We start from the raw sequence: 24,065 nt of genomic DNA, 5'->3' as shown, positions 1-24,065 counted from the left end.
ACTGAATTTGAGAACCTCTGTTTTCCCCAAGCACTAGTAAATAAAAGTATAACAGAGACCTCATGTAAAGTAACCATATGCTTATAATTATACAAACATTGTAGATCCCCTGTGTGAGATTTCACATCTTTATTGCTTCTATTTTAATGTTTACAAAGTTAGTAGTAATTTTTCAAAACCAAATCTACCCTAAACAGGAAAGACAATTTCCTACATCATTTTAATTTTCTGCGCCAGAGCGAACAAAAGCAAACCACTCTTGCAAACCTCTCCCCTTTCTCCTGCTCTATATGTTGCAGTTTGTTTCCCCTATGTCAGGATGTGTTTTGACGCACCAAGAATGCAGGAGTGGCTTCACTCTTCATGCCCATATATTAAGTTTTTAACTGTGAGTGAGAGACAATATGGTTCTAATCTAAGACAGTGACAAAAATGCAGAGAGCTTGCAGAGAAGCAACATTGCCACTGGTTCGTGGCAAAATAAAACACTGTAAAAAGCAACAGTGGTGTGTAGGGTTAGCCCTGCTACTTCTCCCGACTTTTCTTGTGAAAAGACTAACTGCCAAAAGCAGGAGCAAAAGAAAGAGAAATGGGAAAGCCCGTCCCCACGCTGTGGGGCTGCACAAGCCGCCGCTGAGCCGGGGCGCAGGGGACTCGCCTGGAAGAGCCCGGCGGGCCGTGGGGCACTGGGAGAGGCGTGGATCCCTTGCGGGATGCTTGGAAAGCGAAAGAGGACCACAATGCGGGAGCTGGTTCAGACTCTCCTAAGGCAACCCTACTTATTTGGGTACGCTCCTTCTCCTCCTGTTAGTTCACATGCTGTAGTTTTGACAGTTAAAATTCTTGTTCTGCTTAGAGTTTTGACGTTTATATTAACAGTTTGGAGAGCAGGCAGGCTGAAACAAATATACTGAGAAAAAAGTGATGGTTTTCCGTATTAAGCAAAAAATATATATATTTGGGTAACGTGATGGTCCAGGATGCAGGCAGCAGAGAAGGGAGCTTGGTGCTCCCTCCCCGAGGATGCTCTCAGCCGAGAGCAGGGCAGCCCGGCTGGGAGGGAGGCAGGGAGAGGAGCTGGCATGTTACCCACTAGGGAAAGTCCATCAAGGGAAGGGGAAGCAAGTTCTGGGTCAAAATCTACCTTCTGAAAACCAATATTCCTGCTACTATGGAGCACTGAAACCCAACCTTTTCAGGAGCGCTGCAGCAAGGAAGCAGAGGTGCTAAAAATGTTGAAGCTAAAAGCGATGGGAGTTCACTGCCTCAGATCTGGGGCCCTTGAAAGACAAGTCCTATTTTCAAAGCCGGGGCTGGTGTTTTGCTGAAAACCAGCACATACGGACTACACGGGCATTTCAGAAAATGTTGTGCGAACTGCTCTGCCAGTAGGAATCCATACCCCCTGATTATGTGGTGTGACCACGGCCTTTTTGGAGCTTTTTGTGGTAAAGGGGGAAGAAGCCCATACTTTGATTGAATACATTTTCTAGTCATTCTAATAGAGAATGATTTTGGTTCGCAGAAATAAAAACCCTACAATGGATCGTTCATGGTAAAATAAGCCACAACCTAGCTGTAAAAAAATAAAAGTTCTTAAGAGGGACTGTCTACAAGCTGATCAGCAATATACTAATGCCACTTATGCACCACAGTAGGTCTTCTGAAGGGCCACAAACCAGAGGTGAAATGAGTGATGCTTAGGCCTTGGCTTGACCACTTGTGCAGGGATGAATTTTAACCTCTGACACTACTCTTTAACATTGCTGCTCATTTGATGGTTATATCAAGAGAAATTTCCATTAAAATTCCAGGGGAAAAAAATTACATTTGATTTTGGCTGTCTCCTGGCTTTCAAATTTGCCTCTGATAATTTTTCTTTTCTCCAGAATGGCAAATTCACAGAAAGGAAAAAATTTGAAAGATGTGAAAACTGTGTGTGCTAGTGCAAGGAAATTAATTAAACTGGTTTTAAAACTGCAGTTTTGCAGTCTCCAAATTGCTTTAGTTTGGAGAAACATATTTGAAATTAAAAAAATTATTACAAAGTATTTATAAGGCAATTATAACCTGAAATCTGGCCAGCTTTTATTGTTGAGAAAACTGGAAAGGAAATAATTTTTTTAAAATGCTATTCTTCTTTTTCTGGTGGCTGCTATTATTTTACTCTTTTTATTGTTGCTGCCATTATTACGCCCTTTGTCGAGCTCCGAAGCTGGGATCCCACGTGTTTCACAGGCGCTGATTCATTCTCGTGCTGTCCTGCGAGGTGCCCGCCCCTGCCTGCGGTTCCCAGGTCCAGTTCCACACAGTTTTCTCAATGCCGAACAAACCCAAAACTTCTTAAGACGGTTTGATATATTCAAGTCCCTCGCAGTGATCTGACTGTGTAGCCGCATAAGGCACCACGACTGCTACATCTTCTCAGTTCCCTGTGCTCTGTCGTTCCCTTAAGTGACTGTCCTGGCAATTAGCTGTATTGAACAATGGCATTGTCTTCCGAAATGGCAAGGGGACACCCTGAGCAACTGGGCCTAACACTGCGAGAAACAGGCAGGAGAGCAGCACTGCCTACGTTATAGCTGTTACTACCACCTGTGTATGCTATCGTGCGGTGAGCATCTCTGTCTCGGGGTGATAACAACAGGGCGTGTTGCCTCCCCCAGCCTCCTCACTGCCTGAAAGGTCGCCGGAGTCGGGAGAAAGACCCCCGTTGGCTGCAGAGGGCTTCGAGTCAGGCCCCCGATAAAGAAGCGAGGGTGGAAAGCAGCCGTTTGAGTGAATTTTAGAGAATGCGTTAAAATGTGCAAAAGCAGCAGGTAGAAATTAAATCGGGCTGATGGAAGTTGCTCTCGAGACCACTCGACCCTTGCAGCTTTGCATTAGTACGAAACCACCTTCCCTTGGGAGAGGAGGAGGCCAAGGGAGGAAAAAGCCGAGAACAAAGAGGGAAGAGGAGAGACAGACCGAGAGACAAAGGCAGGAAGGGAACAGACACTCCGGGAGCAGCGAGGGGACCCTGGAAACCAGCGGGGTGGGAGTGGGAAAGGGCAGCCGTGCAGCAGCAGTGCTGGGGACCGCAAGGAGGGGATGTGGGAAGTGGAAACAATATCAGAAAAGGAAAATAGGACAATGAAATGCAGCAGGAGAGAAAAGAAAGAGCCTGGGGGACTAGGGTTGGGCAGAAGTTGGCGGAGAAGAAACTGGAGCTGGGCAGCTGATTGGAGATAGCAGGCAGAAGCGTGGAATAAGTGAAAGGGGCACAAAAGGGACAGAAGGAAACAAAAAAGCGATGATAAGGCTCCGGAAGGAACTGGGTCATGGCAAGAAAAAATAGCCAAAATGCTAAGTACAGAGCAGAAAGGATGGGAGCGGCAAAGGGTAGCAGAAGTAACAAAAGTGAGGCATCAGAAAAGTGAAGCTGAAGGGACAGGAGGTGGGGGAAAGGTCCCAGAGCAGAAAGCAGCTGATGAAAAGGGAGGGGAATGGTCAGGAGGGCAGCTGTGAAGCCAGGGGATAGGCAGGAGGAGTGAAAGCACAATAAATAAAAGGGACTGAAAAAATGGGATGGAGAGATGTGGGAACTGGTTTTGCAGAACACTTGCCTCATTTCTGCACTGTCACCAATCCTCTTTTGTAGCCCTGTTCCTTCACAGTTCATCTGCCAGCACCTCGCAGTACATCTATCCTACTAAAAAGAAGCCAAGGCAATGACAGGCCCCGTTCTCTAATCCAAGCTATACGATGTGTCCCACATCCACATGGTCACATCCAAATGGCCATCTAGGGACAGCCCCTGGCACAAGCCATAACTTGTAACAGGCCTGGGCACTGGCTGGGAAAGTGCCTGCTGGCATGGGCCAAAACCACACCAGGGAGCTCGCTGAGCCTTGTATGGAGGGTTGCAGGGCAGCTCATGAGCCCCTGCCTTGGAGTTATCTTCTTCCCTAATGCAGATCCAGCTGGGATCACTTGTAAACTGAGTCCCTCACTTGCTTTGAATGTCCTCCTCACTATCCTCATCTCTCCTAGCATCTCTCCCCAAGAGCTGTGGAACACGGTGGGACTGAGGCAAACTGGGACCTACCAGGCTAGATGCCTGCTCCATATGCCCTGGCTGGGTCTGCCTCATCCCACTGATGCGTGTGTTGCCCTGGGATCGGTGCCAAAACCCCAGGCATGACTTGCCCTCTCTTGGTGGAAAATGAGAAGGGGGAAGAAAAAGAGAAGAAAGTCCAGGCTACTGCATGGCCCGTGAAGAACAGCTGCTGATGGAGGAGCGTGGTCAGAGATGTCAGATTCAACGTGGGGTGAAAGCCAAATTCACTTTATTTGCTATGGACTGAGCTTTCACTGCTAAACACGCACAACCCTCAGGCTGCAGCGTCGTTTGGTGGAATGAGAGGAAAGTCCACCAGTGGCAAAGATGGGGCAGAGAGGAGAGGTAGGAACAAGTGGAGAATGGGAGATCAGGAGAGGAGAGGAGGGAAGCTCAGCATAGGGTAAAGGAAAGCAACATGGGGAAGCAGAGGAGGGTGTCTTGTGGCTGCCAGCAGCAGCAGCAGTGCCGTGGTTCAGGCAGGAGGATGAGGAGGAGGTCAGGAAGAAGCAAGGACGGAACAGGACAGGTAGGGTAGCGCAAGCTTGTTACCATGCTTGCTTTGTCTATGGCTGTGAACCCTAGGTGGGTGGTGGGATGAAACCATCTGGAGACCTGACACAAGCCTTATACTGGAGGATGCACCACTGAAAAACTGGATGAAAAGGGGTGGGTGAATCCTCCTGCTTCTGCTCCACTGCTGTCTCCTGCATGACCAGCACAAGGAGGATCTGTGCCCTGCTTTGAGAAGGCTATCCTGCCTGCCCCGGGCTGCCCTGCGCTGCATTTTCCCAGGCCCCAGCCTGGCACCGTGCTCCTCTCCGGCTGGTCGCCTCTTGGTGGCTGTGCGGATTTTGAGAGAAGGAGAACTGTCTCTGGGTCTTCACACCCGTGCTTTCCCTTCCCTCTCTGACGGGTGGCAGGACCTGCCTCGAGGCTGCCCACTAGGTGGGCCCTGGCTCATCCCAAGGTGAGATCCCACTTTCCACCAAACTCTCCTTCCTGAGAGACCCCTGCTTTGTGCCAAGCTCTCGGGCACATAGCCGTGGGAATACAAAGAGCCTGGAGCAAGATCATTAGCGTCGCACAAGTCTGCCCACACCCGAACCTCCAGCACCCGAGACCCGAAACTGCAGCACCCAAGAGGCACCTGGACCCACCACAGCGTTGGTGGGTTGATGAGAAGCGGTACCCGCAGGGTGGCAGCGAGACGCACGGCATCTCTCCCCGGCCCTCGCGTCCGCTTCCCGCGTGGAGTCCACAGCGAGGAGGGAGCGAAGGGACCCCCAGGCACCCGACCGCGGGGTGTCCCGCCCCGCCGCGGACCGCCCCGCGGGGGCGGGCTGGGTGCCCCCACGGGGCGGTCCGCGGCGGGGCGGTACCCACGGGGCGGGGCGGGCTGCTCCGGGCCGAGCCCGCCCGGGTGCAGTCCCCGCTCCGCGCCACGCCGCCGCGCAGTCCCCGCGCCGCTCCGTGGGCCGCCGGAGCCGCACGTCGGGCCGCCCTCCTCTTCCTCCCCACCGCCGCCGCCTCTCGCTATGAATGCACGCCGGGCCCTGCTCTCCGCCGCCTTGCTCGCCAGCCTCCTCTGGGATTTACCTTGCTGCCTCCCGGCTTCCCTCCCCGCCTCCTCAGAGCTCGCCGCCTCCTCCAGGGGCGGACGGGGCCGCAGGGTGCCGCGGTCCCCTCGGGAGAACCGCCCCCGGCAAGGGGGACACGCCGTGGGCCGGGCGCTGCCACGGGCGGAACCCCACGAGTACATGCTGTCTCTGTTCAGGACGTACTCCATCGCGGAGAAACTGGGCATCAACGCCAGCTTTTTTCAGTCGTCCAAATCCGCCAACACCATCACTAGTTTTGTAGACAGGGGACGAGGTAAGTTCTGGCCCCCCCAGCCCCCCCCACGCCCCTCACCGTCCCCCCGGGGCTGCGGGCGCCCCTTCCCACGCCGGTCCCCGGTGAGAGGCCGCCGTCCCGCGGAGCCTGGCGCTGGGGAGGTGGGGAGCGCGCTGCATCGGTCACCGGCGTTTCCCCCCTCCCCCGGCGCTGCAGAAAAGTGGATCTTGCGGTAAATTGGGAGTCGCGTTGTTTTATTTTAAAGCAAACTGCCCCGCGGCGCTAAACCCGGACCGCCGCTGCCGTAAATGCTGCGTGCGAGAAACACGCGTGTTCCTCCCCGAATCGTCACGGGGTGGTGGGAAACACGCCCGAGCTTTGCAGGCGCACTTTGGGTGTAAAGGCAACCTTGACAAAAAAAGACAAAAAAAAAAAAATCGCTCTTCTGGTTTCTTTCCGTCTGCCGGAGAAAGGATCGCTCTTATCGCTGCGGCTGTAAGGCAAATAGAAAGTTCAAACTGACCGAGGGCAAACATTTGCTGCCCAAAGCTGCTCTCGCCTCGGGTCGCTTTATCGGGGTTACCTGCAAGAGCACCAGCCCCGCTTGAAAGCGCCGGGGCTGGGTGGCAGCCGGCTCCGCTGGCGGGGAGGCACCCCGAAGCGCAGGTAACTCCCGGCCCCGGGGCTCGGCGAGGGGCGACCCGGACTCGCCGTCCGCTTCGGGGCCGCGTCCTACGTCCTTTAAGCCTGAAGTGCGCGGGGCTGGTCCTCACCCATGCCTGGGCCGGGAGCGGCGCCGGGGGCCGCTCCCCCAGGCCCTCGGCTGCTCCGTGGCGGGGAGCGCGGAGGGGGGGAGAGGACGGGGCGGGCGGCGGAGCCGGGGGCCAGCCGGGCCCCAGGCCTTGCCCCCGCTCTCCCCGCGCAGCACCGGTGCCGCGGGGCTGCCGGGACCCCTCCGCGACCCGCAGCCCCGGCCAGGGCCCTGCTTTGCTTTCTCGCGTTGTTTAATCGCTCGCACCCGCGCCGCGGGACGAGGTTTCTCGGCGACCTAGAGGGAAATTTCCCTTCCCTCAAGACGCTCCCGCTCCCCTCCTTTTTTTTTTTGTTTTCCCCCGATTACCCCGGTTTGTGAGCCATTAAGAACAGACTAATTAACAGGTTCTTAATGAAGGTAGTGCATTCTTTCCTTCTCCCCCCGCCACCTCCCCCATTTGAAGACCCTCCCTTCCGTCCGCCCCCCCAGTCTCACCCCCGCGGGACCGTGCCCGTGTACCTGCCGGCGGCTGGCAGCGGCCTCCGGCAGCTGCCGGCAGCGGGGGAAGCACGCCGACCTCCCCGCTTCCCCGCCGTTTTAGGGCAAAACGCAGCGCCGGGAAAACCGCACGGCTGCCTGGAGCTCCGGGAGCCGCTCGCTTCCCAAACCAAACCGGACCCAGACCAACCCCCTCCGCCGTCTCCCGGGGCCGGCAGCCTCTCCTCCCCGCCCCGGTCCCCACGGCTCAGCCCCTTGCCCCATCGCCACCCCCGGCTCCGGGGGAGGGTTCTCCCCCGCGGAGGGAGCTCGGCGGGGCTCTTCCCCTCCCGCCCCGGTGCCCGTCGCCGCCCGCTGGACTCGGGAGGGTGCGTGGAAGCGCCCACAGTGGGTGCTCCCCGCGGTCGGGAGCGCCCAGCCGTTTCCGAGGGGAAAGGGGACACGGGGTTTTGCTTTCCGCCTTCGCCTTATGGGGTTTGTTTTCTTCGTCGCTGTTAAAGGGGGGGGGGGGGGGGGGAAGGGGGAAGAGGACTCGCTTTCTAGAAATACGGTTTCGAAAGCTCAGCCCTCAGAAACGAACTGGCCCTGTTTCCCCGCCGGAGAGGAAACGGGGTGCTAATTCTGCGAGCCGCGGGGAAATAGAGCCGCGCTCAAGATCATCTTATTCTTGATAACCAGAAGAAAGACAGTTAATTTAACAAATTTAGCTCATCTCGCTGCATGGGAGATTCTACTCCGAGGGAAGTGATTTGCTAACAGAAGTCCTGGTTTGATTAAGGAAAAGCCTCACTTTTCCCCATTGATTTTGATTTGATGTGTCACAGGCTGTGACCTTCTGCTGGACCTTCTGAGGGTTGCTTAGCATCAAGCCACTGATTGGAGTATTTCAACTCAGTGATCTAATTGAGTGTTCATGTCATAACATATCAAATATTGTCTAGTCTCCCATAATGAAGCGGACCAGCCAATGGCACATCACCAAAAAACTTCAAGAGAGCTTCCGTTCCTCTGAAGTGGTAGCTATTTTACTGCCCACCTCCCCGTGGGCTCCTAGCCCAGTTAATTGGCGAGCTGGAGTTGTGCTGATGATGAACAGTCTTTGCTCAGGGAAAGCGGGGAAGGGGGGTGTGTGTGTGGAAGTTTCTGTCAATTCATTTGCAGACAATATAGCTGCCCAAATTGACCCAATTAGATGGGCTGCTCTTTACCTAAGCGGCAGCTCCGGGGGAGACGGCGGTGGCCGTCCTCCTCCTGCCCGCACGGCATCCTTCAGGGCAGGATTTCGGGGGGGGGGGGGGGTCGGGACACAGCAGCCCGGAGAGGAGCGCGAAGCAGCTTCTAGTCCTGCCGAGAAATACCCTTCCCGCACGGCGTGGGCTGCTCTGCCTGCGTGTCCGTGAGAGCGTCCTGCGGGGCCGGCAGCTCGGCTGCCGGCTCCTGCCTGCAGCAGCCCCCGGCGGCAGCAGCCCCGAAGCCAGCCCGTCCCACCGCCCTCCGCGGCTGAGAGGGGCAGAGCCCTTCGGTGCCGACGCCGACAACCGCTCCCCTTCCCCTCTTCTTTCTTCCCTTCCCGCAGGAAGCTAATAAGATCGCTTTCAGGCTAGCTCGAGAGGGAGAAAAGCCACACTACTGCGTTATATATATATATAATTTTTTTTCGCCCCATCGGTAGAAAAAGAGCGCAGAAAGGGGGGAAAGGGTTTGCGATTCCCCCTTCTCCACCCCCTCCCGCCCCCCACTCGCTCCCCCTTGTTACGGTCGCAAGATCAGACAGGACCTAGCTGAATGTAGGAAAATTACTGTTGGCACATGAAGTAACTCATTAAAACGCAGATGGTGCTCTCGCTGGCCTCAGGACCCCCAGCATTGGAGCTCCACAGTAAGGCAGGACAATTAGGAGCTGCAAGGACTCCACTAGGCAGGGGGGGAAAAAAAAAGAGAGAGAGAGAGAGCGGGAGAGAGCTAGAGAAGGGAGCTATAAACAAGCAAATCCACAGCTAGCCAGAAACGCGGCACGGTTCGGAACAAACCGAAAACAAAAAAGAAATAGCCGGGGTGCGAGGGAGCGCGATTTTCAAAGGGATCTCCAGTGGGCAGGGAATGCCACAAGGGCCGGCTCCCGTGGGTTCGCGTCCCCTTTCCCTTTTGTGTCCGCCGAGCTGCCCGCAGCCGCGGTACCGCGGCCGGGCTCCCCCATACGAAATGTTGAGCTCCGCGCCTAAGGGACGGGGAAATCGAAATGGGTCGAGATCGCCTCCTTTTTGCCTTCCCGTTTTCTTTGTGCGGTTTCGTGTTCCAGTTGGGAGGCAGCTGATTCAGATGGGCAGGGGTCCGACCATCGTTATTTTGCTCTTGCCATTAGGGTCAGGAGGGGGGTGAGGAGAGGGGGCAGGATGAAAGGGGGATCCCGTGTGCAGAAACTGGAAACGGCCCGGCTGTGCATGTGGCAGAAGAAAAGAGCGTAAATCCCACTCGAAGTTCATCTAGTGCAACATGTTTATGCAAAACAGCGGGTTTCTGGGTGGACCGAGAGCTGCAATATAGTGTAATCTGTGCAGCGCCTTTGCCCAGGCAGTGTTGTCGTTGGCAGGAGGAAAATGAAATATAAGCAGGGAAGTATTTTAATGGGGAAGGAGGGAATTCACAACTGTTAATTATTTGGTGACCTTGTATTCGATTTGTTTGAGCCCCTTATAAAAACACTAATGCAGACCAGACGGCCGGAGCGCGGCAGCGAGCAGCCGCTTCTCATCCCCGCCGTGCGCCCGGGGAAGGAGCGAGCGGCCCGGCCCGGCCCGGCCCGGCCCGGCCCGGCTCGGCTCGGCTCGGCTCGGCCCGGCCCGGCCCGGCCCGGCCCGGCGGCGGGCCCTCCGCGCCCTCGGAGCCGGCAGCGCGGGGGCGGGCGGGGAGCGGGCTGCGGCTCCGCGCTGCCTGCGTATGGGGAATATTTAGGGGTTTGGTGGGTGCCGTCCCCCCGCCGCGCTGCGGGGGCTGCGGGAGGGAGCGGAGCGGAGTGCGGGGCCGGGCCGCGGGCGGAGCGGCCAGCGGCTCGTCCCCTCCTCGGAAGCCGCGGCCGCACTGCTCGCCTCTCCCCGTTGACAATCGGGGGTGTCGGAGGGGGTTTCTTTTCTATGTATACAGTTCGTTTGCGTGTTTTCTTTTGCGAAGGCGCGGGGGTTTGCGCACGGCAGCGCGGCGGGGCGGGGAGGGCGGTCTGCGGGAAGCAAAGCCCGCAAGTGCTGCGAGACGCAGCCCCCGCGGCCGCTCCGCGGCACAGGTAGCCCGGCGGCGAGGTGCGCGGCCGCGGAGCCGCTCCGCTAAAGGCAAGGAGCAATTAAAGCCTCGCAAGCCATTCTGGTGGCTCCTTTCCGACCCGATTCTGATTTTTTAGTTTTAATTTTGCAATCCAGAAGCCCCCGCGCGGGGCTTCCTAAGAGGCCGCGTTTAAATTTTTTCTTTTTTTCCTTTTTTTTTTTTTTTTTTTTTTTTGAGGACGGTAGGACCGAGCTCTCCGCTTCGGAGCTGCTTAGTTTCCGCCGCCCGCGGGGCGATGCCGTGCTGCAGCCTGGGCTGGTCCCAACGGGCAACCATGCGGCCCGCGGGGAGAAAACCCGGCGCAGCCCGGAGCCAGCCCGGCGCTGGGCACGGCAGCGGGGCGCCTCGCCCTCATTTTCCTCCTCGCTCCGTAGTCCTAGAGAAAAAAAGCAGCGGATCGGAGAAATGCTCCTTTCCCTGCGATTTCGGGGCAGGCTGGAACTGAGGTCGGGCGTCCTTCCGTGCCTCAAGTCTGGTTTATGAGCGAAAGGGGACGTTTCAGTCCGTGCTAGTTGTGGCCAGATCTGTATGTTGTGTTGCTGTCTCCCGGCGCTGCCACATGTATCGCTCAGAAATGTCCTCCAAAGCGTCCACTCGCTCCATTTCTTAGCTCCAAGCGCCGGGAATAGGCAGTCCGATTTTCTCAACACGGATAATTTGGGAAGAATGATTTCTCCTCGATCGAAGTATTTCGGGTAGCGAAACCGCCGCAAACGGGGAAGGGGAAGGGCGCTCGGTTAATGTCTGTTACAGCAGGTAGAAACCCCCCAAGGAAGCCCCTCTCTGCCCCGGCGCATCTCTGGGGGCGATGACGACGGACGAAGGGCCCGGAGCCCCGCGGGATGCCCCGCGGGTGTCGCGGCGGTCCCTCTGCGCCCGAGGGCCGGGCGTCGCTCGTGAGAACCGGGGACGCGGCGGTGGCAGCGGCGGCAGCGGCGAGCCGGGGAGCGGGGCGAGGGCAGGCAGCCTTCCCGGCGCAGGTACGGTAAAGAGGTGATCAAAGGTATATTGCAGCCAGGTGCTTCCCCCCTCCGGGGTAAAAAAAAAAAAAAAAAAAAGAAACCAAAATGGAAACAGCCCTCCATCAGCTCGCTGGGGTTTTGGCAGGATTGGGAACTCGTCCGAGGAAGGTGTGGTCTTTCCCGGTTACTCGATAGCGAAGCGAACGAAACATTTAAATCTAATCACCCGGTGTAATAAAAAACCACGGCGAGGCAGGCGCTGGGAGACGCGGAATTGAAACCCGGAGAAATACCACACATGGAGAGTCAGCCCCTTGTTTCCACAGCTCGGGTAATGCTCCGAAAGAAATACCTGTCAGCCTTGCGACTCTGCAGACAACGTGTGGGCAGCCCCTCGCAATTACGGGGGATATATGTTTTAATTTCCAGATTATTGTTGAGCGAGCGCCTGCAAAGGGTCTTTAAACTGCAAATGTGCTTTTGGTTTGCGAGTTTAAATATGGCTTGAAAGAGAATTTGGGAATGGGAAAATTCTTCTTGAATGTGGTTTGGGTATAATTTGCAGTGATGTAAAGTTAAGATCTGAGCCCTGATGAATTGGCCGGGAGCCCAGTACCTGATCTGCCATGAAAAGGGAAACTTTGTGTAGCCTTCGTTAACCCCCGGCTCGCCTCAAAGCCCAGGCTGCCGGTGAGAAAGCGAGCCCGGGAAGCGGGAGAGGCTTCACACAGGGAGTTTAAGGAAACGTCCCAACCCGGTCATTCATTTAACGTCGGAGATGATAAAACCGCCGCCACCGCAAAGCGGGGGAGGAGGCGGGCGGGGGCCCGGCGCAGCCCCCCCCGGCCCGGCCTGGCCCGGCCCGGCCCGCGGGGGGGAGCAGGGGGCACGCCGCCTGCCCGGGCGCTTTGGGAAGGGCAGAGCGGAGCAGGGCTGCTGCCGTCCCCCACCGCTGGCTTAAATTCCAGCTAGATCTATCCCCTTCTCCCTCTCCTCCCCGCTCCCAATATTTTATCTTCGCCCGAAAAAAATAAACAACGGAGAGTCGAAATAAAACTAATACTTACCGCGTAACTAACATTCATCTAAATTAACGTTACAAATATAAACGCACCTCTCCGGTGCATTTTCTGCAATGTGGCTTTCCCCAGCCCGGCTGGATGTGAGATGACTTTGCTGCTCTTCCCAAATATTTCGGTAACGGGAATAACGGTAATGACAGCCTCAACTGGCCTGAGAAAAAAGGCAAGATCTCGACCTGGCTGTTAGAAACCCCGGATTTCACCCCAGCCGCTGCTCGGGTTTAAAGGAAAAACTGAAGGGGACGAGCCCCGATCCGTGTCTGCTCCACACACGGAGGGAGAGGGACAGCCAGGGTGTCCCCACGCCGTCGCCGCTGCCGCTCTTTGTGTGCTGGGAAGGCAGCAGCTTCGCTGGAACAAAGGGTCCCCAAACCAGACCCGTCTCTCCCCGGTTTGTGGAGGCTCCGGAGGTACCGCTTTCCCTCCCCGCCCTCCGCTCCTTTTCCCACCCTCTCGACGGCGCTGGGAGCGAGCCAATACTGGTTTAGGATTATGTATTCATCTGGAATTATTAGGTTACAAGAGTGAATAAATAGCGTTTATCTGATCGGATTCAAAGCTGCTTATTTGAAACAACCGGCAGCCCTGCCCCTTTCGGGGAGCGGAGCGGGAGCCGGCAGCCGCCTGAACCAGCGGGAGTTTTCCAGTGCAGGGTCGGTGCTGCCTAAACCCGGCTCGGAGACCCGCTTGCCCGGGGACACATTTCTCTGCCACTCGGCCGTGTCCCCAGCGTGCCATGCCACCGAGCCCGCCGGAGCGGCCGTGCAACGCGTTCAACCTCCGCCAAGCTGGACCTTCGAAGGAAGCTGCTGGGCAGCGCGTTGTAGGCGCCCCCCCCCGAGCAAGCCTCTGACACCCACCCGCAGGACCGGAGCTGGCTTCCCCCCGCCCCGCCACACGACAGGGGTCTGCAGCCCCTTTATAAACCGCTTTCAGCAGCGGGGGGCCGCGGGGAATTCAGCCTCTCCCCGCTTCCCTCCCGTCTAACCCGCACGCCTGGATGTCACTCCCGAAGGGGCCTTTTCCCCGCGCCGCAGCCACCTGCCTGCGTGGGGGTTCCCGGGGGAGGGGGAGCGCGCTGTCACCTCTGTGTCCCCCCATCCCCCGGGAAAGGGCTGCCCTCTCTTTCCCCTAAAGCCCGGGCGGTCGGGCAGTGCTACCCTGCTCCTGCACCCCGGTAGGGCTGCGGGAGACCCCAGGGCGGGGGCACTGGCCCGGAGTAGGACGGGGAGGGGGGGGTGTCTGCTCCGGAGGAACAGCGGGCCGGAGGCAGCGCTCCCCCCACCTCCAGCCTTTCGCGACAGGGAGTACCAAACAGGGCGAGCATCTCCCTTTGAAACCAAGCCTGACATCCCCGCCCCCCGCCCCCCAAGCAGAGGGATGGGTTAAAAGCGGAGCTGTGCCCAGGCCCGGCTCTGCCCACACCCTAAAGCCCCGAGGTAGGGGCAGGGGAAGGCGTTGATCTGGTTTTCTCGACGGTGGCTGGAACCGTTGGAGGAAGGTGGGAGGCAGCTCGGCGGGGCCGGGAGACCTGTCTGCGCCGTGCCGGATCCCCGGGTGTCTGACAGATGCTTGGGGGCAGGGAAAGCCAAAGGCGAGGAGGAGGAGGAGAAGGAGGAAAGGGACCCACGCATTCTTGCCCGAGGATGCACATCCCCTTCTGTCTGGAGCCCCCAGTCCTGCCCGGGACTCCCTTGAAGAAGGGGACAACGGCCCTTGAACTCTCCTGAGCTGCCAGACCCTCCTCCCGCCACCTCAGCCTCCGGTCACAAGCGTGTGAAGGACGGAAAAACACCCCCAAACCCACGAGCGACCCGTGGGCCAAACCCTGCTCCGTCCTTGCAGCGCTGCCGAGACCGTCCAGCGCCCGTAGGCAGCTCCCGCTGGATTTCACGTCTCTTTCCAGCAGATCGAGAGCAGCTGTTGTCGTCACCTGGGGCTGCGACGACATTTTTGCGGCTGTGTATGTGTTTTTTGCAGACTCCCCCCGCCACCCTCCCGAGAGGCATGAGCTCGGCCGGCGGGCAGGCTCCGCCGTGGGCTGGAGCGGACTCCCAGTCCACGCTCCATCTCCCTGTTGGCGTCTGGGAGAACACGCAGCAGCGCAGGGCGACTTTCGAGTATGCTAATCTGCACTGATTAACTGCATGGTAATCCGCACTGATTTTTACTTTGCCGTGGCGCGCCTGAAGGTCTTGGTTGGCATAAATCATCCCCTTGTCCCTCCTGCCCCCCAAGGAGGTTGCCCCGGAGCTGTCAGGTAGAGTCGAGGTCGTGAAATGCACTGACTAGGAATCGCAATGACCTTTGATATCAATAAATAACAGGGGGCTGTGCGTTTCTTTAGTCTCCGTTTCTACCTCTGGAGCAGGCTGAGCTTGGACAAGCGGCAAGGCGCTGCTGAACAGAGGCTCCAGTGACACTTTTACTATTGAAATCTACACAAGCTTTACTAGCTTCTGGGGAAACCCAGGGGCTTTGGGAATTTTTGTATTTGCTGGGTTGTAAACATTTTATTGGAAAGCAGCTCGGGGGAATCTGGTTTGCTTTCTGCGCTGCACTTTGTACACCAATGTGTCAAAAAAGAAGTCCAGGTTTTTCTCTTGAAGGAGAATATGTATGTGTATATATATGTGTGCGTAACATATATGAACACACAAACACTGCCAGTCCCACATTGCTGGCGGGGCTGACGGGCAGAGGATGTGCGTGGAGCAGGGGCTGCCTCTGGTGCGGGAAAGCGGTCTCCTCCTGTCTGGTGAGGGTCCTTCTATACCTCCTCTTCTTCCTCCTCCTCTTCTTTTTTCTCTTTTCTTCGCTTCACTTCTCTCTCCTCCTCTTTCTCTTTGCTTTTTTCTTCCTCCTTCTCCTCCTCCTCCTCTTCTTCCTCCTCCTTTTTTCTCTTCGCTTCACTTCTCTCTTCTCCTCTTTCTCTTTGCTTTTTTCTTCCTCCTTCTCCTTCTCCTCCTCTTCTTCCTCCTCCTTTTTTCTCTTCGCTTCACTTCTCTCTTCTCCTCTTTCTCTTTGCTTTTTTCTTCCTCCTTCTCCTCCTCCTCCTCTTCCTCCTCCTCCTCCTTCTCCTTCTCCTCTTCCTCCTCCTCCTCTTCTTCCTCCTCCTTTTTTCTCTTCGCTTCACTTCTCTCTTCTCCTCTTTCTCTTTGCTTTTTTCTTCCTCCTTCCCCTCCTCCTCCTCTTCCTCCTCCTCCTTCTCCTTCTCCTCCTTCTCCTTCTCCTCTTCCTCCTCCTCCTCCTTCTCCTTCTCCTCCTTCTCCTCCTCCTCCTTCCCCCCGCCCTCCCCCGGTCCCGGCTCGGTCCCGGCTGCCGGCGGAGCCCCTGGTCCCGGTCCGGGGGCGGGCCCGGCCGGGCAGCCGGCGGCCCTGCCCGCCCTTCGCCGCCGCGGAGAGCTCTCGGCAGACGCCCCGCTCGGCCACTGACTGTCATTCTTTTTTATCTCGCAGACGATCTCTCGCCCGCTCCCTTGAGGCGGCAGCAGTACGTGTTCGATGTGTCGACCCTCTCCGAGACGGAGGAGCTGGTGGGGGCCGAGCTGCGGCTCTTCCGCCGGGCCCCCCGCGGCCGCCCGCCGGTGCCCGCCGCCCCGCTGCACATGCAGCTCTTCCCCTGCCTCTCGCCGCGGCCGCTGGACGCCCGCGCCCTGGACCCGCGGGCGGCCCCGGCCGCCGGCTGGGAGGTCTTCGACGTGCGGCAGGGCCTGCGGGAGCAGCGGCCCTGGAAGCGGCTGTGCCTGGAGCTGCGGGCCTCGGCGGGCCGCGGGCCGCCGCGCTGGCTGGACCTGCGGGGCCTGGGCTTCGGGCGCCGGACGCGGCCGCCGCAGGAGCGGGCGCTGCTGGTGGTCTTCACCCGCGCCCGGCGGCGGAGCCTCCTCGGGGAGCTGCGCGCCGAGCTGGGCGCGCCGCCGCCGCCGCCGCCCGCCGCCCGCCGCCCGCCGCCTCGGCGCCAGCGGCGCACCGCCTTCGCCAGCCGGCACGGCAAGCGGCACGGCAAGAAGTCCCGCCTGCGCTGCAGCAAGAAGCCGCTGCACGTCAACTTCAAGGAGCTGGGCTGGGACGACTGGATTATCGCCCCGCTGGAGTACGAGGCCCACCACTGCGAGGGGGTCTGCGACTTCCCGCTGCGCTCCCACCTGGAGCCCACGAACCACGCCATCATCCAGACCCTCATGAACTCCATGGACCCCGGCTCCACGCCGCCCAGCTGCTGCGTCCCCACCAAACTGACTCCCATCAGCATCCTCTACATCGACGCGGGCAACAACGTGGTGTACAAGCAGTACGAGGACATGGTGGTGGAGTCCTGCGGCTGCAGGTAGCGGGCGGGACGCCCCTCGGCGCCGGCCGGGGCTGCGTCCGGCGGAGATGCGGCGGCCAGCGGCGGCCAGCGGCGGCGGGGTCCCGGCGCCCGCCCGCAGCGCGGCGGGGGCGACGGGCACCGGCGGGCGGCGCGGGGCGGCGGCTGCCGGCGGCGGCGGGGGGGGCTCGGGCAGCGCCCGGCCGCCGCTGCCGCGCGGGGACGGCGGGAGCGGGCGGGGCGGGCGGCCAGGCCCCCGCCGCCTCCCTGCCCCGCTTCCCTTCCCGCCCCCCGGGGTTTATCTGGCGATCTGTCCTGCCCCCCCGGCAGGGGTGAAGGCGATTCACCAAGTACAGAAAGAGCCGGGGGAGGGAGGGGGAGCGGAGGGACCCTCTCCCTGAAGTTGCTCTCCAGAGGGCTGTTTCGTTCCTGCCCTCTCTCTTTCACATTCCTGCAAGTTTACCAGCCAGAAATAGCCTACGCCCCCCCCCAAGGAAAAAAAAGAAAGAGGAAAGGACATTAAAAGAAAAAAAAAAAGAATTGCTCGAGATTGTAATTACCAGTTAGGTTTTATTTCAAGACAGCAAGGAAAAACTGTGAAAAGCGAAGTGTTACGGAAAGCACAACCTGGGTGGATTGGAAAGGAAACTCCTTCGGATTTCACGAACGGTGCAAGGATGCCATTGCCAGATCTGTAGGTAGCTCTAGCTCGGCAGCCCTCGCAACCTGCAGCAGTATTATACGCAAATGTTGTGCTGGAAAAGGCGTTTTGTGTAACATTTCTGTTTCTTTCCCGCCTTTGGTCTCAGCTGCGGCTTCACCTGGGGAAAGTGCACTTCGAAGCATGCCTAGCCCTTTCTTAATGTAACTATTATCTTCGTAGTTTCAGGCTTTTCCCCACTGATTTCTAGAATTGTTGGCTTATCTGGTTTCGCAGAGCTACAGACTGGTGGAAAAAAAATTAAAAAAAAAAAAAAAAGAGAAGAGAATAATAATATAAAATGCTAATAAAAAGACTCGACCAGGAGCAATAATTTAAAATGCACATTTTGCTTTGGATGCACTGTTGTTCATATAAAAGTTGTAAATATTTGTTTATTTAAACAGACTGAAAAGTGCAAAATGGAGATGAACAACATGCATTTCTTTTTTTAATGTACAAAACATTATATGCACTCGAAATGTTATAATTTCTAATATTTTTAAAAGTTTATATTTGAGTTGTACAGAATTAAGCATTAATCAAATATTTCATCCTTACTTAACATTATCGTTTCCTTAAGATATTATTACAAGATTTAAATTCTGTGCTAATAATGGAGAAAAGAACTTTTTTTTTTTTTACTGTCTACCTCACTATAATGCAAGTATTTACAACTCTAAAGTTATCTGAGGTAAATTAATATTCAGAACATTTTTACAATACACCTTTACTGGACAATACTACAACTATTACTGTATTATTAAACGTTTTTTTTTCCAAAAAGTCAGCTTGCTTTTATATGTTCTATTATTTGGTTAAGTAATTCTGAGTTCTCAAGTAAACATTGGCTCCAGTTCTAAAATGCTGCAGAGTTCAGTTGGAGCAAGTGCCACTTCAAGATGTACCTACAGCCATTCTTCCTATCTGAAGACTTTTTGTACTCTCACAAGTTCTTTAGTTTCGTCCTTGGTATATGCCGGTGGCATAAAGCTGCCTTATGTTTTTATGCATTTGACGCGATGATTACTGTAAGTGGGAGAATGCATTTAAGGGGAAAAATTCAGGCAAACCTTTGTAAATCTCATCTGTACTGGGCACATTTATATACACTGTATGATGATGATGAGCAAAAGCCAATGAATGTTTTATAAATGATATTTATTTTGATGCAATGGGTAATATATTTATTAAATATTTCCTGGCTATCTCTTAGGTAATGAAGAACTATTCAATGAGTAGCTGTTTCAGTAAGAGAAGGATTCACCTCCTTCTCCCACCCGGAGAAGGTGGTGCAGGCAGTGTGGGGACTGTGAGCCCCACTCTCGGAAAAAAAAAAAATAAAGCCTCATCTTACATGCAGAAGGGCTGAAAGAGCTGCTCACCTTGTGGAATGTGTTTGAAAAGAAGGTTCTTTTCATGGAAAGTGGATTTTTTTTACCATATCACGAGATCTGATCACACACGTTTTTCTCTGGCCAACTTTCACACCCTCGGACTGGTGCTCGAACAAAGGATTGCAGAATCGGGCCCCGAGTGTTTGAATAGCAGCAGCTGAGAGACCTGTAGAAGAGTCCAGCCTTAGAGCTGGTACAACTGCCGGAGGAATATTTCTTTTTACTGCCGGAGGAGTATTTCTTTTTACTACTTGATAGTGTTTCAAGTTCATGACTAATTGTAGATTCAGAAATCACAGCTTTAAAAAGAGCGTTAGTTTTAAAGCTGGGTTCACTGTTTGCAGCTCTGACTGGTCTGAATTTTGCTTGCTGCTCCCGATCGCACCGGTTCAGTCTTCTGCTACGGATCAAGCTCCTTCTCTGTTTATGAAGGAAGGCAATGGGCAAATTGCAGGCTGCAATATTCTCTCTGAGGAAAAATAATCGAGATACGCAAGACGCTGTCAACTGGAAATGAATATGATGTAAAAATCGGAAAATTTACAAAATTCACAGATAGAGAAAGCTGAATGAATCATCTCTTTATTTTGCTGTCTGTTGAGCAAATGATTTATCCCATGTAGAGACAATGCTTTGGCTAAAACCATACGCGGAGATTTTCAATGCAATTTCCTTTCCCTGTAAAAACCAGTATGGCTTCTGTTGCACGCTTGGTAGGAAGCTGTACTGTCACTGAGCTGTCCTTTCTGCTCTGCCTCAGACATGGCTTTGGGGAGCTTCATCAGACAAAGTTCAGCTGTGGGAGGCCTAAGAAATCTCTCCTCAAAGGAAGTCCTCAAAGAGGCAACAGAGAAGATTTTGCTGTCTTGGATGTACAGTGTAGAGCAGTTTGTACCTTCTCCTACGTTAGCTGAATTTTTGGTGACATCTCTGATGGTTTGGAAAAAGGTTTGAAAGCCCTTTGTCCCAAAGGTCTGGTCTGTGCTTGTTAACCTCCAAGGGAAGTGAGAGGACCTGAAAAAAGGCAAAAATAGTGAGAATCTGCTGTAGCAGTCAAACCTTTTGGGTTTTACTTACTGAAAGAGAGGAAACGCTGGCCTTTCTGAGCATGCGCTCTGGATGCTATAGCTAATATAACATTATCTGAGCCCATTTTGGCAAGTCTGCTATTCCTAAAGATGGGATCTCTGCTCATTTCCTTTTTTAGGGCTGCAATATTCTTTTGCACAAAACTGAGAAGGAGCAGTATGGTGCCAAGAAGGAGAAGTGAAAAGATACAGCAAAGCTGATCAGTGGTCTTCCCTTCCTTGCACCTCCCTTCCTCTCTCCCACCCTCCCCACAAGAGCTAACCAGTAAACTGAACAAAAAATACCAGTAATTATTTTTTCAGCTTTTACCACAAATACTGCAAGCCTTTGTTACAGAGAAATCCAAATATGGAAATTCAGCAGATGCACAGCTCAGATCTCTTTGTCCTGCCAAAGTAATATGAATTTTCTTTTCCATTTCTCAACTCCCCATGCTCAAAATCATATTTAAAAGGGGGAAATGATTTCTTTTATTATGTTGCTGGCCAGAAGAGGGAGCAGAATCTATGAAGTAGTGGGAATAGACACCAGCGGACAGAAGACAGCTGAAGTCAGTCCGGCTGGTGGTGTGATATGTATCAGTAGATATTATGCGATTCATCCATCGCATTGGCTGTCTTGCTCAAACACAGGAAGACCACTGGCTCATTTTTCAAGTATAGATATGCATCAGAACAGTTAAATTCTGAGGACGTGAATGAAAAAAATAGCGTGGGGCTTAAGCCCTTGCTTTGTAAGTACTGCTCCTTTTTGGACCACAGACTCCCTCTTACATTGATTTATGGGAGGGGTGTATTTTTGAAAATGTTTTTTTTGTGGGCAAATGCTGGAACCCCCCCGTGAAGAATAGGTCCAATCTTCCTCTGCGTTATCTCCATGTAGATGAGAGGTTGGTCTGTTTACTGAAATGTATAAAATAAGCATGTTTATTTTAAACACCTCAATGTTTAACCTCGAATGTTAGCTGAGGGACAGAGTTGATCACATTGTATGAAACATCTTCCTTCATAACCTCTTAATCTTTGCTTCAGAAGCACATCTGAATTGTAGAGGAAGTCAAGTGACTGAACTTCACCCTTGTCAGTCATTCAGAGGCTGGGCAGCAGGACAGCAGATTTCAATAGCATGTAATTTGTTCTCTCACATAGCAGCCAGACCCCCTAGAGTGGGGTCCTCTTGTCAGCGTTCAGCTATATTATACGATTAGATTTCCAAATATTTGTTCTTGTTTCTTTGCAGTGTCAGACCTGTTGTAAACTGAGGATGTTCCAGCTGTTCATGATTGTGAGGGAGGAGAGTCAACATACTATCCCTGCTACGCTCATCATCTGCCTATTCCTTGATGACTGCAGCCTTGAAAAGTACCACTGTCTTAGTTAATATACTTTACTATTTAGTGTATTGTACTGCTGGGAATTAGAAAGGGTTCTCCCAAGCTTTTAACTGGAGCTAATTTTGCACAACATCAGCCTGACGCAGAGTATGGGACCCTATATTTGCCCATGTGCTAGCATTTTGACAAAACTAGCGTTGGTTTAAACTATGAACGCCATCAACCCTCTCTCTGGAACTGAGAAGTCTGAAATTGGACTGGGGACTTTTATCCCACAAGACCACTTTCCTACTAACAACTTTCTGCACCATTTTTTAGGAAGACTCTTAGGATAATTTCCATCCTATGGAGCGTTGTTTAATCAGTGAAAAAACTTTGCTTTTCAGAACATGAGAGTTTTATTACTAGAGAAGAATGAGTGAGAAGACTCCTAGCTCACTAGTTTTCAAGAGGATGGGCAGGGAAGACCTCAGGTGAATCAGAAAACTGGAGGTCTGGTTGACAACTCATTTCTACAGTGGAAGTGGGAAATTGCAGGAGGGCCATAGAAGAACAAAAGGGATAACGTAAGGGCAAACTGCCAAACATCTGAGAAGTCTTTTCACTAATGCTAAGAGTATGGAGAATAAACAGGAAGAACTAGAAGTCTTGGGACACAACAAAGGCTACAGTTTAATCAGTATCACACAGGCTCAGTGGAATAAATTGCAGTGCTTCAATATTGGCAGAGAGAGTATAATTTGTGTAGGAAGGACAGGCAGGAAAAAAGGGAATAGTATTATCTGGTATATTAGGAATGTGTAGAAGGCCAGAAAGAAGGGAGAGACAGAGCTGTTGGAGATAAAATAGAGAGGAACTGCAAAGCATTACTAAAGATTACTTAATGAGGAGGAGGAGGTCGATGTCACGCTTTTTGAGCAACTACTGGGAGTGTCCTGAGGATATGAGGTAGTGGTAATCAAGGACTTTATCTAACCAGATACCTGCTGTAAGAAAAAAAAAACAACAAAACAAACCCAACAGCACAGCACAGACAGTTCCTCAAATTTTTGGAATGTGTGGGGACAACTTTTTGTTTCAAAGAGTGGAGACTGTTACGGGAGACATGGCCAGATAAACTATGACAGATATGACTAATAAAGAGAAACTTGCTAGAAGGCAATTGGAGCTCATGTGTCTTTGGAAAAGGAGGCTTGAAAGGAGGGGAGCAAGACCAAATGACTCCTGTAAGGCAGAATTCCTCATGTTGGCGAATCGATAGGGAAGGTTCTGCAGGGAGGAGCCAAAAGGAGAAGGGAGCTTAAGGAAACAGGCAGTTTGGAAGAAGTCCTTATTTAAAGGTCCCATAGGAAGCTATCCTGCTGGCAAGGAGGACAGCATTGGAAGAAATCGGGGGGGGCTGCGTCAGGAGCCGCTTGGTTATCTGACAACAAAAACTCATCATACAAAAAGTGAGCAAAGACATTGTACTAGGAAAAGTAAAAGATAAGGGCTGAAGTATAAAGAATGCAAAAGGGACCAGAAAAAGAAATGAGAAGAAAAGAAGGAAAAAGATTATCACTTCTCAGGGGTGGTGAACAAAGGACAAAGGGCAGAGCGGGCTCAAGTGTGAAACGCTTTCTTTGCAAGTAGGGGACGCCGATACGAGGCCGAACACACTTAGAGCTAGCAAGGGAATTGAAATGCAGGCCACAGGCCTCAGAAAAGAAGTGAAGGAACATTTGAATAAAGTGCATGTACTCAGAGCAGGAAGTCCTGGGGACGTTTGCTCTGGTATGATTAAAGAACTAACTGTAGTCATGTCTGAAATACTAACAAGTGTATTTAAGAATACAGAGAAGAATTAAGAGGTCCCAGGAATTACAGATCAGCCAACCTGTCTCAGATATCTCAAATACTTTGAGAAATACTGCAAAAAATTCAAGTGCTTCATATAATAGCACCTGCACAATGATAATACGATAAAAACATCCAATGTGAATTTATCCAGAACAAATCATATCCAACTAGTCTAATATTCTTCTTCGATAAGAGCGAAATGTAACTCAAGCACTTAAGAAAGTGGGTTTCCAAATTATCTTGCTACATTAAAGGGGCAGTTTGACATAAGTACAGTGAAATGTAATAGCAACAAGTGCAAAATATTACACTTAAGGAAGTGTAATTATCACCTGATGCATGAATTATGCATCAAGCATAAGATGCAAATCTGGCTAGATAATGGTTCTGCAAGAAAGGATCTGGGCTTTGTAGTGGAATGAATTCTGAATATGAGGTAATAAATGATGCTGTTGCCCAGGATATTCCAGAATATAATAACTGGGATATTAGATGTCAGAAATACTCCATAGTGCTTTGGACTGATGAGGGCTCAGGTAAAGTTCTATGTCTGGTTTTAGGGATCATGCTCTTGCAGATCATTTTCTGATGCCTCCTGGACCATTGGTGGTCTGCTGACCACAGACTAACAGGGCCTGGGATCTAAATATATCTGGGCACGACAGGTATGTATGTAAGACTGGGCAGCTTGTGGTCCACAGACCAGGCTCTCTTTGCCTTCTTTCTCTCTATGCTCTGAGAAATATTTTCAAAGACGTCTACCAGGATGGGACTTGCTCGGTCCCTCGCCTTCAGGAGGGGAAGGAGTGGAGCTCCCAGGGGCTCAGTGCATGGAGCACTCTCTGCAGTGCCA

General features: G+C 53.5%; 1 protein-coding gene across 1 annotated transcript; it reads left to right on the top strand.

The window, feature by feature from the left end:
* The first annotated feature begins 5,569 nt into the window (after positions 1–5,569).
* GDF6 (growth differentiation factor 6) lies at positions 5,570–16,996 on the top strand. The gene is made up of 2 exons (XM_075023650.1): positions 5,570–5,974; positions 16,005–16,996. Exons 1-2 carry the CDS (start codon positions 5,638–5,640, stop codon positions 16,874–16,876), a joined length of 1,209 nt encoding a protein of 402 aa, XP_074879751.1. The 5' UTR covers positions 5,570–5,637; the 3' UTR covers positions 16,877–16,996.
* Positions 16,997–24,065: the final 7,069 nt, after the last annotated feature.

The sequence above is a fragment of the Buteo buteo genome, chromosome 3, assembly GCF_964188355.1.
Source record: "Buteo buteo chromosome 3, bButBut1.hap1.1, whole genome shotgun sequence".
NCBI classification, from domain to species: Eukaryota; Metazoa; Chordata; class Aves; order Accipitriformes; family Accipitridae; genus Buteo; species Buteo buteo.
This window is presented reverse-complemented; position numbering and strand designations above follow the sequence as displayed.

Excerpts from the sequence above, each read along its gene's own strand:
- GDF6 (XM_075023650.1), top strand. The coding sequence starts at position 5,638 with ATGAATGCACGCCGGGCCCTGCTCTCCGCCGCCTTGCTCGCCAGCCTC. Across the intron at positions 5,975-16,004 it reads TTTTGTAGACAGGGGACGAG|ACGATCTCTCGCCCGCTCCC; the intron begins GTAAGTTCTGGC and ends TTTATCTCGCAG.